The 16,471-nt window shown below is 44.9% G+C and overlaps 1 protein-coding gene across 1 annotated transcript; it reads left to right on the top strand.

The window, feature by feature from the left end:
- Window positions 1-4,621: 4,621 nt before the first annotated feature.
- TMEM200C (transmembrane protein 200C) lies at window positions 4,622-9,594 on the top strand. Its single transcript, XM_062632924.1, has 2 exons — window positions 4,622-4,875; window positions 7,027-9,594. The coding sequence occupies exon 2, from the start codon at window positions 7,070-7,072 to the stop codon at window positions 8,717-8,719; it is 1,650 nt and encodes a 549-aa protein (XP_062488908.1). The 5' UTR covers window positions 4,622-4,875; window positions 7,027-7,069; the 3' UTR covers window positions 8,720-9,594.
- Window positions 9,595-16,471: the final 6,877 nt, after the last annotated feature.

Raw genomic sequence — 16,471 nt, 5'->3', positions numbered from 1 at the left:
TATATTTATAAAGTGCTAAGTGGCCTTAATGCCTCGAAAATAGAAATCTTCTCAGAGAATCTTTCCCAGAGCAGCTATGTGGAGAAGGACTTGGGGGTGTTGGTCAATGAGAAAATGAACATGAGACAGCTTCAGTGTGAGCTCACAGCCAGAGAGCCAAGCATATCCTGGGCAGCATCAAAAGGTGCATGACCAGCAGGTCGAAGGAGGTGATCCTGCCCCTCTACCCTGCTCTTGTGAGACCTCACCTGGAGTATTGTGTGCAGTTCTGGTGTCCTCAACATAAAAAGGACATGGAACTGTTGGAACAAGTCCAGAGGAGGGCCACGAGGATGATCAGGGGACTGGAGCACCTCCCGTATGAAGACAGGCTGAGAAAGCTGGGGCTGTTCAGCCTGGAGAAGAGAAGGCTGCATGGAGACCTCATAGCAGCCTTCCAGTATCTGAAGGGGGGCTATAGGGTTTGCTGGGAATGGACTCTTCATTAGGGACTGTAGTGATAGGACAAGGGGTAACGGGTTAAAACTTAAACAGGGGAAGTTTAGATTGGATATAAAGAAGAAGTTCTTTACTGTAAGGGTGGGGAGGCACTGGAATGGGTTGCCCAAGGAAGTTGTGAATGCTCCATCCCTGGCAGAGTTCAAGGCCAGGCTGGACAGAGCCTTTGGTGACATGGTTTAGTGTGAGGTGTCCCTGCCCATGGCAGGGGGTTTGGAACTTGATGATCTCAAGGTCCTTTCCAACCCTAACTATTCTATGATTCTCCGATTTTACGAATGTCAGTAAGAACTGAAGTGAGATAAACTAGTATTTCCTTCTTTCTTTCGTTTTTTCTTTTTGTTTTTTGTTTTTCTTTGTGTGTGTGAAAAAGCTTGTTCATTTTCATGTATTCATTCCTTTTACCTTACAATCACCAGATTTCATGTCTGTGTATTTCCTTTGCCTGGGTAAATGTTTCCAGCAATGTGTATCTCTGCTATAATTAATTTTGAAAGAAGAGCAGACATGCAAATTGCTATTCGCTCTCAGTGGATTATCTAGACTCAGGCTTGCTACACAATGAAAAGTTGCTTCTGATTCTACCACATATCAAATAAGACAGATGAATCTAACACACAATGAGGATTCGCTGTGTTTGACGTAGGCCTGTAAGGATTTCAAACATATATTTTCTCAGTGAGGATGATTTCTTGTTGTTCATTCCCAGTGCTGCTGTTTTCCTTTGCATTGGTTATCGAACCATCATAAATCATACCAGAGTCTCCACCACTAATCATATCAGAATTTCCCCTGCAATGGGAAACAAACTAACAAACAAAGTATACAGGGCTAAGGTAAGACAAAGCAAACACTTTGAGACCAACGGCTCTTACAACTTTCCTAGCTATTGAATAAGACGAAGCTAGGATTTCCAGCAATAAAGACTCAGGAAACCTTGGCATATAGCACAACATACTGTGAAGCATATGTACAAGATGTACATCAGCTTTTATTTTTATTAATGCAATAAATTAGATAATTAAAAATTGCTAAATAAGCTACAATTAAAATGGGCTTTCAGTCTAGAGCCACTGTTACAACTGAAAGCCAATCTGCTAGCAAGATACAGGTTAAGACGGCAAGGACTCTGATACTTCTGTTACTCTGTGTTTGAGAAATTGTAAAGATAAATCACTGGGAAAAGTCTGAAGCCTGTGCAAAACATTTCTCTCTTATGTTTAACTACTAGTATCAACTACTCCTCTAAGAATCCTTTTCATATTTATCCTTTTAATTTTGTGCTCTGGTTACAAGTATATTGAGTAGGGGCCCTCTCTCTGGTTTTGTTTTGCACGGTCTCTGCACTAAGAACTGTAGGTCCATGGTTGGAACCCATAGAAGCTACAGTATTTCAGATAACTATACCAAGTACTTCAAGCTGTCCTTTGAATTGGTTTTGGACCTTAGGCCTACTGGGGGCTGAGATGTATTAACTTGGCTACACATCTCCTGGATTAAAGCTGACATACCCAGAGCCAGCCTGGGGTGGAACCTACTGAAGTGGGTATACTAAAATTGATGGCATTGTTGTACTGAAGCCATGTCCCAGGAAGGACCACATCAAGGTTACCATCTTATGCTCAAACAACCTAAAAAAAAGCACAGTCTTAAAAATTACTGATTTTTATATAGATAAACAAGAGGGAGAGAGGGAGAAAAGGAGGGAGGGAGAGGAGAGGAAAGGAGAGGAAGAGAGAGAGGAAAGGAGAATGGAAAAAGGGGGAAGAAGGGGAGAAGGGACAGGAAAGGGAAATGGAAAAGGGGATGAGAAAGCAGAAAGGAGAAAGTGGAAAGAAAACCCAGGTCCAATAAGCTCTTTGGATTTCCTAATTAATATTCATGTTCACTACAGTTTAATGATGAATGTACAGCATCATGCAGAAAGTTACACAAACAAAGCAGGAGCTGAGCCTCCTGAGTCAATGCAAACACAGACAGTTACAAATTAACTCAGACAACCATTAAACCAGAACAATAGGAGAGATGCCTTTTGCAACCATTCCACTTCTGGGGACACAAAAATCTGTATAAACTAAAAATAAAATAAATGTTTCACTAAAGCTCCCAATGCATTTGTTAAACAAGACTAATAATCTGTAGCATAAGCAAGGATATTGCAACTCAGCAAGGTAACTTGCTCTGAGGGACTCAGCCTGGCATTGTACAACTGGTCCTTACCACATAAAGCAAATTAAGATTGCACTGCTAGCTACTGTGGAACAACACCTTCAGCAGCTTTTCATCCAAGAACATATTTCTTATCTTCCAGGGTTTGCCCTCACCTACAACACATTTGGCTAAGAGTAATTTGAAAACTCTGAATGTGATAATAGCCTGATCACTCAAAACTTTAGCAATGAAAATTTGGAAAGGCTGTTGTATAAAAAGATAGCTAAATAGAATGGTTTAGTTTGACAGAAATAGAAAATATGACTCAGATAGGGAAAAGAGCTCTTTGCCCTTTAAAAAAAAATCACTTTCATTCTTCCTCTTTCTCTAACACAGGAGCCTTTCAGGGAGAGTCTGGTGATGCTGCATTATTGATGTGATACAGGTCTCCAGTGGAAACAAATGTGGTATGTTTGTTTTCCTCTGAAGTCTGGGCTGAACACAAAGCAAATTACTGAATGTCAGAAGACTTGGGTTCATCAAGACCATTCAAAGCACACTTTTAAAGGAAGTTGTTAAATAATAAAACTTGAATTCCAAGCCTGTTGCATAACCAAAAGTTATATTTGTAGTAAAAGAAATGTGTCCGAAATGATTTTGCCGAGACAAACTGCAAATGACATTAAAATGCATATGTGCAGCTTTAGGATTTGTTTGTTCTCAAACCAGGCATTGGTGAAAGAAACAGAATCGCAGAATTGTTGAGGCTGGAACATATAAAATGTAATCAATTATGCACAATCTCTCTGGCAATTTTCCCAACCTGTGTTGGATCCTTTATTTTTAAAAACAGTTCAACACTATAAATGTTCTCTTTATTGCCCCTTAGTTTCTGGCAAACTGCTTTACACGCAGCATAGCCTTCCCAAGAGATGTCCAGCAGAGGAAGAAAGCTGGTTTGGCCAGGCTAGGTCACACTCCGGCTTCAAGAGGGATCTATGGCCACTGCATAAAAAGACAGGTTTGGTCCATCCAGCCCCCCAAAAACCACACAATGTACGTTAGGAGCAAACCCAAGCCACAGGCTGAGTTTTCTCTATTTACCAAGATACCTGCTTGAGATTTGCCTTTCTAGCTCATGATGGACCTGTGACAAGACTTGACTAGAGCAAACAGCAGTAATCTCCTCTCATGAATAAGAGAGGCAATGTGATAGGACATGCTAGATTTTATCTCACTTAAGTGATAATTTCAATTTAATCAGTTTTTACAGAGCAGCTCAGAAGAGAGCACTGTTTCCCATTTTCTGCTGAAAACAGGAGATCCTGGGTGAAACCACGGACGTATCTCAGCTGCCACTTTCTACTTTTGTCCTTTTTCTTGATGTTTTCACCTGCTTCTTGGCTTGCTTTCTTGGAATTCCTGCAGCCTTGGAGGGAAATAGCCAAAGGTGGGGTGGCTGAGCCTGAAGTTGATGAGACATCACTGCCACTGGTGGAAAGGACGTGGAGGGTCTTCCCGCCATCTCACTACTGAGCTCGCAGACGGCGAGTCCTGGGATGGACTGAGGGAGTCGGGGAGGAACGGCGGATGAGAGGCCGCACCTCGCCCGCGGCCAGACACTTGTCTGACGGGGGGAAGAAAAGGTCAGCGCGCAGGCTGCGGCCGGGCACGGCAGGTCCCAGCACGCACAACATGGCGGGGCGAGGTGAGACCGTGCGGGGCGGTGCCTCGGAGGGCGGTGCCGCCGCGAGGCGGTGCGGGGCGGTGGCGGGCGGGCGCAGGTGCGCAGGTGGCGTTGGCGGGGGGAGGCGGCCGCGGCCATCCTGCCGCAATTTCCCTGTGTCACGGCTCCCGTCTCCTAGCAACCGCGCCGAGTCCGGTCGCAGCCGCGGCAGCCGCGCACCGCCCGCAGCGGCGACACAGGCAGAGGGGCTGGCGGGTGCGCGCTGCCGGGGGGACGGCCCCGCGGCGGAAGGATGCGCTATGGAGAGGGGGCAGCGCTCCCGCGGAGCTCCCTGAGACGGCCAGCGGCGGCGGGGCCGAGGGGGCGCCTAGCGCTCGGCCCAGCCCCGCCGCCCGCCCGCCCGGGGCCGTGAGGGGCGGCGAGGCGGCAGCGGCCGCGGCGGGGCGGGCGCTGCGCGGGGATGCCCGCTCGGGCCGGAAAGTTTCTTCCCCGCGGCGGCTCGGCCGCTTCCCGAGCGGACTTCTCCCCGGTCCTCCTCGGTAAGTGACCGCGTACCCCCGACGCTGCCATCTTGAGCGGCGGCTCCGTTCGCCCGCGACCCCCGACCGACGCCCCGGGGGGGTGTGGTGGGAGCGACTGGGGTTGCCGCCCCGCGGGACTCGGCGCCCTGCCCCGACAGCGGGGAGCTGCGAGGCCAGCCCGGGCGGCTTGGCGCTCCCGGGGGACCCAGCGGCAGCAGCCCCCGGCGGGCGCCCTCGGTCTCGTGCCCGGGCGCGTTTCAGCCGGTGTGCTGGCGGAGGATCCCGACCAGCCCCGTCTGTGGCGGCCGAGGGATGGGAAGGGATTAAACCGAATCTGTTAATACTGTTAAAAATGCATTTGGTCTTTACCGAGCAAGGTCCGGGTAGTGCCTGAGGGCTCGCCGAAGAAGCCGCCGGCGAGGGGTTTCTAGTGGAGGTCGCGGTCAATTCGTGCGAGAGGTGGCTCCAAGCCCCTGCTGCGAACCCCGGGCTGCTTCATTGCGTTGCGGACATTGACAATGGCCGGCTGTCCGGCCGTGCCCTCCTTCCCATGCCCAGCTCCGCGCTCTCCATCGCCAGAACTAAGTGCCAGGCGATGCCGGACTGGGAAGAGCTGATCACCATCTCCCTTCGCCGTGGTAGAGGAGACGGGCTGCTGGCTAGTGGAGCAGCAGAAGGAATGAGACCAGCGAACCGGCAATTAAAGCAAAGGGTGCCCCGATAATTACACTTTTGCGTCAACAAAAAATGTTGTGTGGGTTTTGTTTTTTTTAAATAAATAAATAGTTCAGTGATAGGAAAGAGAAGACAACTCTCTGCTCTTTGTTTTGAGCGTGCAGTACCTTGGAGAGTAATTTAACAATGTCCCCTCTGACAATACCTTTCTTTTTCCGGGGGAAAATACAAATGGAGTAAATGGGACACGAAATTACCGCATACATGGCGAATCTGGGAATGGAATAGAAAAGAAATGAGATTTAGAAGCTGTACGGGGGAAGGGAAGCAAGTTTTTTGGTTTGTTTTTTTTTTTAAGGTGCTTTCTCAATCGACTTTCAGTGCAATTAATTGAACTTTGTAAATCGTGTTATATTCGGTGCTGTCATCTTTTGCTCCCTCAAAGAAAAAATAATAGGACACTCAGAATGGGAAAGCGGAAAGACGGTCCTGCTCCGCGGTAGCATGAATGATATCTTCCAAAAAGAATTGCAACAGTGCAGGAATCGCTCCTACACGCTGTGTTTTGTAGCTGGGATCATTGGAACTGAGAGCTGACTTCTGATGGTCTGGCAGAACAAAAGCCATGAGTGCTGAACGTTTAGCCCCCTGCCAGTTTCCTCCAAGCGATCATTGTCAGTTCCCCGGGTGACTGGAAAGGGTTCACTCTGCCTAGTAAAGATTTGACATGCCATCCCTTACCTGTCAGCCACCATGTCCTCTTTCTGGGGGCGGGGAATTCGCCACCGTTACATAACCGTTACCTGGAGCTTCGCACATGTTCCCAAACCAGGGATGCCTCTGGACCGCAGGCAGGAGATGGATTTCTGTAATATTGCAGATCAAATGCAAGTGGATAGGAAGTAACTTTTGCAGGGCACCGCTTTCCAGTGTACAAATGTTTCCCTTGTGACTTTCCCACTCATTTGAGACAGGCAAGTAATGTATTAACCCTCCCCCCAGTAATATGTTAGTCATGTAATGAAACAAATGGTATCTGTAGATCAAACATGCTGCCTTCGTGCTTTTATTTCCCCCATCCTCTCACATCCTGCATGACACCACTAGCTGCAGTCAGTGTGCAGTGTAACCCCAGACCTTGCTCGGGAGTGGGACTCAGCATGCTCTGAGCTCCAGTGCTTTGCAAGCTCCTTCTGAGACCAACTTTTTGTTTACACTGACAGATACTACTTCCCCTGTCATTTACCTGGAGTGTAAATAAATTAAGTAGCTTTTTGGCAAGAGAATATTGGGGCACATCACTGATTTGATGCTGTCAGTCCTCACACACCAGAGCTGTGTGGGCAAGGGAGATCAGCCTATTTGTGTCAACCCCTCTCCCACTTGTTGAGGGTTTTAATTAGCAGGAGTCTGAATGAGGAACAGAAGAAACACCTTTTGTACTGCACATCTGCCCCTGGTCCTCACCCTTTTCTCTTCTCCTTTTCACTGCAGGAGCTGGAGTGGCCATAGGGAGCAGTGCTCTGGGTAGCCAGCCATGATCGCCACTGGAGGCCTCCTGAGGATCTCAGCTAGGAAACAGGACCCCTTACGACCCCAAAGCCAAGTCCCGAAGCGCAAACGCAAGGCCAAAAAGAAGCGCAAGAATGACGTGGTGGTGGTGAAAGGCAAGCTCAAGCTGTGCTCCCTCTCCGGGCTCATCGCCCTCTGTGGCATCCTCGTTCTGCTGGTGGGCATTGCCTTGGCTGTGGTGGGCTACTGGCCAAAGCCCAGCCAGGTGTACAGAGAAGGCAGCTTCAGCGGAGGCCGGCACCTGGCGCCACAAGGTGGCACCCCCAAGAACCGCTCCCGAAGCCAGGAAGGGGCACAAGCAGGGGGCCATCCAGAGTCATCTCCCAGAATCAACACCTCCACCACTGCTACCACCTGGGGGTCCCCACAGTCTCCCCCCAACTCCTTGTCCCCCCAGGCCTCAGTGGGTTTCCTTTTCCATCTTTTCTCTAGCTACTTGCATTCAGACAAGCTGAAGGTGCTGGGCCCCCTCATCATGGGTATCGGCATCTTCCTGTTCATCTGTGCCAATGCAGTATTGCATGAGAACCGCGACAAGAAGACCAAGATCATCAACCTGCGTGACCTTTACTCCACTGTCATCGATGCCCACAGCCTGCGGACCAAGGATGGAGGCACCCTGGCCTCAGCCCCTCTCAATGGTTTTGTCAACTACGTGCAGTCCCGGAGCCTGGAGCTAAAGCCTGGTGGTGAAGGCCTGGGTGCTGCGGCCATGCTGGCCAAGAGCTCCTGGCCACCAGGGCTGGCTGTCTCGCTTTCCCCACCAGAGCTGGCATCCTCATCACAGTGTTCCTCTTTCTGCACCCCACTGCAGCCGCCCAGCCTCGTCGAGGCTGTGTACAGCATCTACCAGGAGCGCACTGACCTTGCTGGCCATGCTGTCACTAGCCCACCCTGCAGCCCACCGGAGAGCTGGGGCCGGTGCAGCACAGCCAGCTCCATTGTCAGTTCTTCACTGAGTGCTTTTGCCCTCTTGCCCTTGGCACCAAGCAGCAGAGGGGGAGGATGGCGGAGGCCCTCTGGTGAGAGGGGAGCCCAGGAGATACCACGGGGGGAGTTTGAACTGAGCCTGACTGACCTCAGCAGCAGTCACATTAAGGGAGGCTGTGGGATGAGGAGGCACAAGCTGGTTCTCAGGCGGCAGAGTACCAGCTGCTTGCCTGATGCCAGGTGTCCCCTTTCCCCAGAGCCACCTCGGTCCCCTGCTGTCAGCAGGGACCTGGACTCTAGCCTCTTGGTAAAGGCATCTTCTAGCTACTCCAAATCTCTTGATCTGGGGGAGTCGCCCCCCTCATCCCCTCCTGCTATCATCAGGACAGACTCCCAGAGCTCCCAGTCTGAGCCTTCCAGCAACAATAAGGGCTACAGCCACCTGGAGGAGGCAGGCACCTCCTTGGAGTCAGTTGCCAACACCTCAGCCAGTAAAATCCAGGACTGTGAGGAGGAACCACCTGAGAAGACAGACCCCCTCAAGGCTACCAGCAGAGAGCAAACAGCAAAGCAATCCCAGCAAACTCAAAGACAGTACACAAATAAAGAGAAACTGTTTATGATTTCTAGGTCGCATGCTGCATTAGGGCTGGAGGACGGGGAACTGGAGAGTACTGGCATCTAAGAAAAACAGAAGGCACAAGGACACCTTGCAACCCTCCACACCTTCTCCCCCTTCTCCATCTCCTTGTTGACTTAGGAAACCAATCAATATCCAAAGAGCTGCAGTATGTTACCCTTGAAAATTGAATTCCATATAGCCTGTAGATGACTTCAGGAAGAAAAAGAAAATCCTTTCTGTCTGATCGTGATTGTATATTTCATGCAAGCCAAATTGTATTAAATATCCACAGTCCAGAAAGTTCTTTGGATCAGATTAATACAATTTCAGACAGCGTAACTGTGCACTTTACTGTTTTGATTTCCAAGTGCCCCTTCTCCTCTGATTTCTTTCTTGCTGATTTGCCACTGACTGCTTGAAAACTGCAGGCATCTTTTTAAGCTCAAGAGCAGCGTGGTCTTCACATCAAGAAAGATGAGCTCTCTCTTTGTTTTGGTTCAATCACTAAAAAGTTTGCAAGGCCTTAAGGATGACGTACCTTGACAAAGAACGAGTTTGTTTAAATTCTGGGGAAAAAAAGACAATTCAGAAGAGACTGGAGCAGAACAGAGCTCTGATGATTTAGTTAAAACCACTGCATTCCTGAATCCAAAATACCTACTACTATGTGATACTTTATTAAGTATTATTACACATGTATTGACTAATAGCATTAAAAGGTTTTTTTTAATAAAACATTTACAAACAAAACTGCCACACAAAAAAAAAGAAAAGGTGCTTTATTTTGGTAAGTAATTACATAGAAATCTTGTGGTTTTCTAGTGTGAAAGATTATAGAGATGCTACAGGCCAAATGTTTGCTTATGCTTTTAAGTGGGTAATTAATAATTTAGGAGTAATTTTAAAATAAATACTAGTTCAGTCTCTGAGAAACCACACTTCAACCAGAAAATTCTGTCTCCATTTCTAACAGTGTTCTGTGACAGCTGAAGAAATGTGAGATTTTGACACACTAAGAAAAAAAAGAGGTTTGACCTTCTGTTTAAATTTTTTGTAACACATTAATCTCAAGCTGCAGCATATTCTTTCTGAATTTTTCACTTCCCTGATAACTGTTGCATTAAGTCTTTCTGCTGTTATGGTTCCTATTTGTGAATGCATGTGCATAAGTTTAATTTTAAAGCATAATAATAGCCTTGTCAATCTCATAGCAGTTGGCCCTGCTAAAATCAGCGGAGGTTTCTCACCGACTTCAGCGTGGTGAGGATTTCTTCCTGCGTGAGCAAAGCATCAGGTTTCCTGAAGGCTGGAGAACGCCTTGTCTGTAGGCAGATTTTTGGTGAATTGACGAGCTGTTTCATTTTTCTAGCTGCAGCACGGCAGGCACTCTTTTATTTTGCCAAAACAGCTTTGTGTGCTCAGAAGATTTTGTCAATACTTCAGATTTTAAATATAGATATGGCATTTCACTACTATGGGAAAAAAAATCGACATTAAACAAATACAGTATGTAGGCAGGCAAGAGTCTGTTGCAATTAATTTTTTTTCTTACGTTTTCAAGTTTTAAAATGCTTACAAAATACATACTTTACCTACATTACAGTACATGGCAAAATGGAATATATCACTAAATGAAATTGCTGGATTCGTAATCCATCAAAAGCCTTTATTAAATAAGGCTAATCTAAAAGAATAGAGAAAAAATAAAAAATTTGCCATGTTAGAGTCTTGAAACTGGAGAAGCAGAAAGTGCTTATTCTCTCGAGCAACAGAGACATTCAGGTGGCAGTCTCATTCCTCCTGTCAGTGGCAGCCAGTGCATTGACAATATCAACATCAACATGACGTATTTTGCTATCAAACTGCTAGCTGTCAAAAGTACATTGTAAAACTGCCTGGACTGGCACAGGCTGGATTAAGCACCATGTGAAGTGGCAAGCGGGCAGCTCAGCTGGTGCTAGCATTTGCATGGGTCTTTCCTTTCAGTTCCCCATGGGAGGTGGCCCTGCATTTCTGCTCCTCCTCTTGTGACTTCCAGGAATATTTACAAGATGTATCTGAGCAGCATTAGCTGGTGCTGATGGTGGTTACTGGCGCAGCTGAAGACACCCTGTTATTTTCCATGTGAAAACCTTTCGTGGCGATGCAAGGGAAGAGGTGAGTCATAGGGCTACTTGCTGGACCAAGGGGTCCTTGTGAAGATGTGGCAGGGGGTTGTTTTATTCTGAAGGGGGAAGCACTTTTTTATATAGTCTTAGTAAATATTTCTTTAGTCATCGGAAACTGTGTGCTCTGAAACGAAACAACTTTAAGAAAGCCTCTAGGTACTCCTTAGACTGATTTAAAACAAAGCAGCCCAGTAATTCTGAATTCAGCTGAACAGCTTGCTCCTGTGTTGCCAAAAAGGTGTGAAACATGAATTTTCATCAGTCAAGCTGAATTTTTAATAACAGCAATGATTTGTAACATATAGATTAATAAGCAGAGAAAGCTGCCTCTCTCTGTTTACAAGTTACAAAAATAAAAAGCTCTTTTTTTTTCTCTTATTAATTAAAACTATTTATTGAGCTATTTATGTGGCTATGGAGTTTGAGTCAAAACCTTTCGTTTAAAATTCAAGAGTGGCAAGCTTAACACACACATGTTGGAAAACAGCTGAGGAATTGAACTCCTGTGCATGAGCCATGACAGCCCTGGAGAGAAACACAGTGGCTGGTGAGGAGCTGAGGCTTTCCTGGTGATACCAGCAGGTGATGGGAGTGCTGGGGTTCCTGCCTTGACCTGTTCTTGAGTTTCTCCCAGCTGGCCCTGACTGCTGCTCAGCACTGCCAGGCTGCCTCTTGGCTATCTTTTACCCATCCTGTCACATGCTTATGCTTTTTTCTGCAATATAGTCTCTTGCTTATAACCTTCATCCCCAATGTCCCACCATCAAACACTTCTTCCACAGTCCTTGTCAAGAGCCAAGAAGCTGCATCTACTTGCCAGTCTCCACCCGCCTGCCTGTTGCAGAAAGAGATGTGCTCCCACACAAAATGTTTATTAAGGAGTCATTAGGGGTTGTCCCCCCCCCATTTAAAAATTATATCCCTGAAGATATGCTAATACATGGGCATAAATTTTTGTTATAGACAAAACCAGATTTTGGTCCAGAACTGTGTGTTTTGTTTTTTAGCATAGAAGTGCTATGATATTTATATAAAATTTCCAGGGGAAAAGTTAGTTTCTGCCTAAACTCTCAGAATACACCCATCACTATATAGAAGGCTACATCTGATCATACGAGGTGCTGCTTGGACCTACATCTGATCATACGAGATGCTGCTTGGACCAGTCTGAGGACACAGGCGACTGACCTAACAGCACTTAAGTCATGCTGCTGTTTATTACAAAATCCTCAGGACTCTGGAGAAGCTGCTAAAGTAATCATACTGTAACACAGTTCTGGTTCAGGTTTTGCTGGTTAGCAAAGTATGTAAAATCCTTGTATTAACCTGGTTCACTTGGCTGAACTGATTTATCAGACTCGCCAACTGCTGACACATCAGCTGATCTACTACAAAAGGCTACAGCCTGGATTTATTACCCTGTACTGCTTAGATACATTTTTAACAGTCTTTTCAAGAACTGACACTGTCTAACAGTGAGTAGTAGTGCACATACAAACGTCAAATTAGGTAACTGTTAACACATTTGTAAGCCTGCACTCTGAGATAGATAGAACATAGATTTCCATAACATTCAAAATGGTTTACACAAAAGTAGCAACACGACTTCAATTAAGCAATTTTTATTAGAAGTAAGAGATGGCATAATGATAAAGCTTACTGGATTTCAGTAGGAGGAATAGCTTTTGTTAACACTTGTTTTTTTTCTGCCTAAACAAGAATGCATTTATATGGATGCAGTAACACAGGAATGTATTTATAGTGACAAGTGAGAATTACTACACATAGGTCACCAAATAATGCTTTGCCTCTTTAACATATCTCAGTCCCCCAAATTTCTCTCTGCATATCAAAAGAGGGGAAAAGAAGGGATGCAAGAAAACAGAGCAACAACCAAACTCTGGCCATAACCCAGCCAGAAATCAGACCTTGCTACACAAAACCCACACAAAATACAAGTGTTCAGTGGTAGCTGACAATTAAAACCTTAATAATAAAGATATAGATTGGGGGGGTGTGTGTGCACCCACTTTTTTTCTTCTAGAGCAAATACATCGAACTTTCCTCAGAAAAAAATGCAGAGGCGTGATCAGGTGAAACAGCATCAGAGTTTGGATGGGGGAATTAGAGAGGCACTGACTAGATCAGAGAACAACTCAGGAACTGGAGAAGCATGGCCTGTGTTTATCCACCAGTTAGTCTTTTATCTACATTTTAATTAGAGACTATGGAGCCACAATACTACTTTTAAAGTGTTCCTCTCCATTGTTATTCTTTTTTAATTACATTGCAATGAGACAGAAAGCTTGTTTGGTGAAAGTATCAATAGGAATGCAAACTAAACAACTATCATAATCACTATTTAAAACTCAGGCCATGAAGTTTCCTTCACCTTCCTCTGCACAAAGGAGCTTCAGTCTAAGATTTTGAGCATTACTTTTTTCATTTCCCCTTTGTCACCATGACAAATTTGGTTCTGGTAAGGACTGGAAAACAGAAATAGGAAGATTGTTTGGCTTTAGGGAAGCAGCCCCTTCCATGCTAAATTTCATAGCTGAAGTAAAAAATGACAAGTAAAATGTGAATGTTCAGTGTTCAAGTGATTAATATATTATTTTCAGAAAGGTTTAAATGAACTCTAACATGAAAGAAAACATAACCAACAAGGACAGGGTATATTTATTGCCAAACAAAAGTACTGTCATAATATTTACTGAAATAGCTAAATATATTGAGACAAGGTTTTTTATGCTCTGCGAGCTGTAAAGAATAAGAGTTCCAGTACCCACTGTTGCATAAGATGGTACAATGTCATCACATAACCTAGGATTGCTCCTTTTTCATTGCCACTGGTAAGATCTGGCACATGGCTGCCATCCTTCTCAACCTACCTGGAAGGAGGCTGAGGCCACGCTGTACAGCTCTCATTTTGTTGCCATAAACTAAATCAGCCATTTGTGAAGGCGTAGGTGAGGGATACAGTGTGTTTTTACTTCACTGACTTTACAATCAAAACTCATTTTAAAGAAACAAGGTTGGTCTCACTGCCTAATACAACCTATTATTTGAAATGCTTATAGAGTGCCTATTAAAATAGCATCAGATGACCTCACAGTCCTTAATGTATTTCTTTCCAACATGCCTTGGGTACAAAGCATGACTATCTTCCTTTGTGAAAACAAGGCACAGAAATACAGGCAAATCTGTGCACATACCAGGTGTTTTTTTTTTTTAAGGGGAAGAATATAGGCACCAGTATGCAATTATGACAGCATACAAATACCTGCCTGTAAGAGATGTTTCCAAACCACACAAGGAGCCTGAAGCGGAACAGAGCCTTGAACGCTTGTCCTGCAACAGGAGATCCATCCCTTATCTTTAACAGAGCCTCTTTCTGTATGCAAAGCACTGAAGTGCTGACTACTTCCCTGTCTTTCAGGCTCATCACACACAATATTACAAGAAATAACTTTGAAAAAACATAAGGCTTTCGGAAGGTATCCCTGCAGAATATTTAAGGACACAAATGATATTAAGCAGCTGATGCCATTCCATTTCAAATGAGGAACTTAAAATGAGAACAAGTCAAGTCTGATATTGTTTACTAGTTTATTGTGGTAACACTGCATAAGGTGACAATAGTAGCAGCTCCTTGGGTTTTGGAAGTTTAAATCTGTCTGCAGTCCCTGCTAACTTAATACTGCAGACTGCTATGGTGCTTGAAAATGCAAACAGGGCAGTTCTTGTCCTTGTGCCTGTCTTTGCAAGGTGTACAGCATCTGGAGGAGCAGCAGCACAGAAACAAGGGTTGCACCAGTGCTATACCGCTGTATAGCTAGTATAGATACCTTTTTAACAGTCTTTTCAAGAACTGATGCTGTCCAACAGTGAGTAACATGGACCTGGCTGGTCCATGCTTGCAGCTAGCAATCTGGGAGAAGGAAAGTGGCATGTGATGAGGTAAGGAAAGTCAGCAGTTTGTAGCCATCACCAGTTTATAAGTCAGCTGCCAGCATGGCACCTACCGAGCCCCAGGAATTACTCAAAGAGCAAAAGAAGCCAACAAGATCGCAGGTTGCATCATCACTAGCGTTCACCAAAAAGGCACTATTCAAGATGGCAGGCAAAGGAAAACAACAAGTCACTGAAATCTGTTTTACTTGTCCTTGCAGTTTTGGATTGCCAAATGTGGACAAAGAGGAACCACAAATAACTGCAGTTACACCAGCAGTGGTTAGTACCACTCAGCTGCTCCCACCTATAGCTGGCACTGACTTCCTGTAACTCAGACTGCTTAAGAGCCTGTGCAGCTCTATTAACATCATCCTACTGAGACAGAAGCAGGGAAATAAAGGCTTTCCTTTCTTCAAACACGAGAATCTAGTGTAACAGCCAGAATAAACCACCACCTCACTCTCCTGCTATTTTCCCATACATCTGTCCTCTTCCTGAGGAGCTGGACCACAAAAGGGCCATCAAGGCTGCAGCGGATGTATCCTCCTGGCTTGCCACATGCACCCATTCTGTGTAGCTGCCTCTGCCTGATGAACCCAAGGGAGCTGAGGGGCCTAAAGTCAAAGGAAAGTGACACATTCAAAGTAATTACATTTGTAAAGCAATATTAATATATCTTTCATTTCACTGGCAAATTGGTCCAGTTCCCTGCTCAAATGAGCATTTTGTGCTGCCTAATGATTGCCAGCAGGTTGAATTAATTCTCATATAGGCAACAGACTTCTCAATAGCAATGTTTTCCAGCAATCCATATTAGGTATGTATCCAAAATGTTCTGTAGAATATGTTTTAGTATACAGTTGGAAATAAATCTTACTGGCAATTCAGGCAAATAGATTTTAGGTAACTGCTGCCATAGGAAGGATAAAACTATGGTGTTTTTTTTTTTTTTTTCAGAAAAACGGATAAAGAAAGAGACCACAAGTATTTTATTTAATCCCAACCTAGAGAAATGGTTAAGTGGGATACAAAAATCAGACTGGGATCAACAATAGTTCCTTTACTTAAGAATTGCCATTTTACAATTCAGTCTCTTGCTAGAAATGAAATTTTCACTCCAGCAGTGTTCAGAAGTTCCCAGATACTTTGGTAGATTTGAGATGTCAAAACATTAGAAAATTAAGGCATAAATTATTCAAATTATTTAAAAATTAGTTGTAGATTCCTCTGAGCAGTTGGAATGCTTATAAATTGCAGAGAAAATAGATTACACCTAAATACCATTAGATGTTCCTCAAACATTTCTTCTGTAAATGGAATACAAGTAGCAATGCAGGGGATGGAAGAGGTTTCTCCTGTCAGCAGGAGCTCCCAGTAGCCTGCATGACATCCCTAAGTAATAGACCCATTTCAAACACATGCTGATATATGTTCCATACTATGATGCTGGATTGCCTAATCTTTTTTGCTTTTTTCCCTACCACACAAGATTGCAGATTACACATTGGAAATGGGTGCAACATCCAGTATGCAGCCTTCTCTTAAAAAGTCTGTGTTCGATGAAAATAGGGAGTATTTAGTCTTCATGACTGAAATAGTGGTTAATGTACTGTTTTTACTATCTTAAAATATAGAAGTGTTAGCAGGTCATATTTTATCAGGAAGAGTCCTGAGAATTGCTCTTCCTCGTCTA

Source organism: Pezoporus occidentalis, unplaced genomic scaffold (assembly GCF_034315485.1).
Source record: "Pezoporus occidentalis ecotype Australia unplaced genomic scaffold, CSIRO_AGI_Poc_V1 ctg4, whole genome shotgun sequence".
In the NCBI taxonomy this organism is placed as follows: domain Eukaryota; kingdom Metazoa; phylum Chordata; class Aves; order Psittaciformes; family Psittacidae; genus Pezoporus; species Pezoporus occidentalis.
The sequence above is the reverse complement of the archived record's forward strand: the minus strand, read 5'-3'. Positions and strand labels throughout refer to the sequence as shown.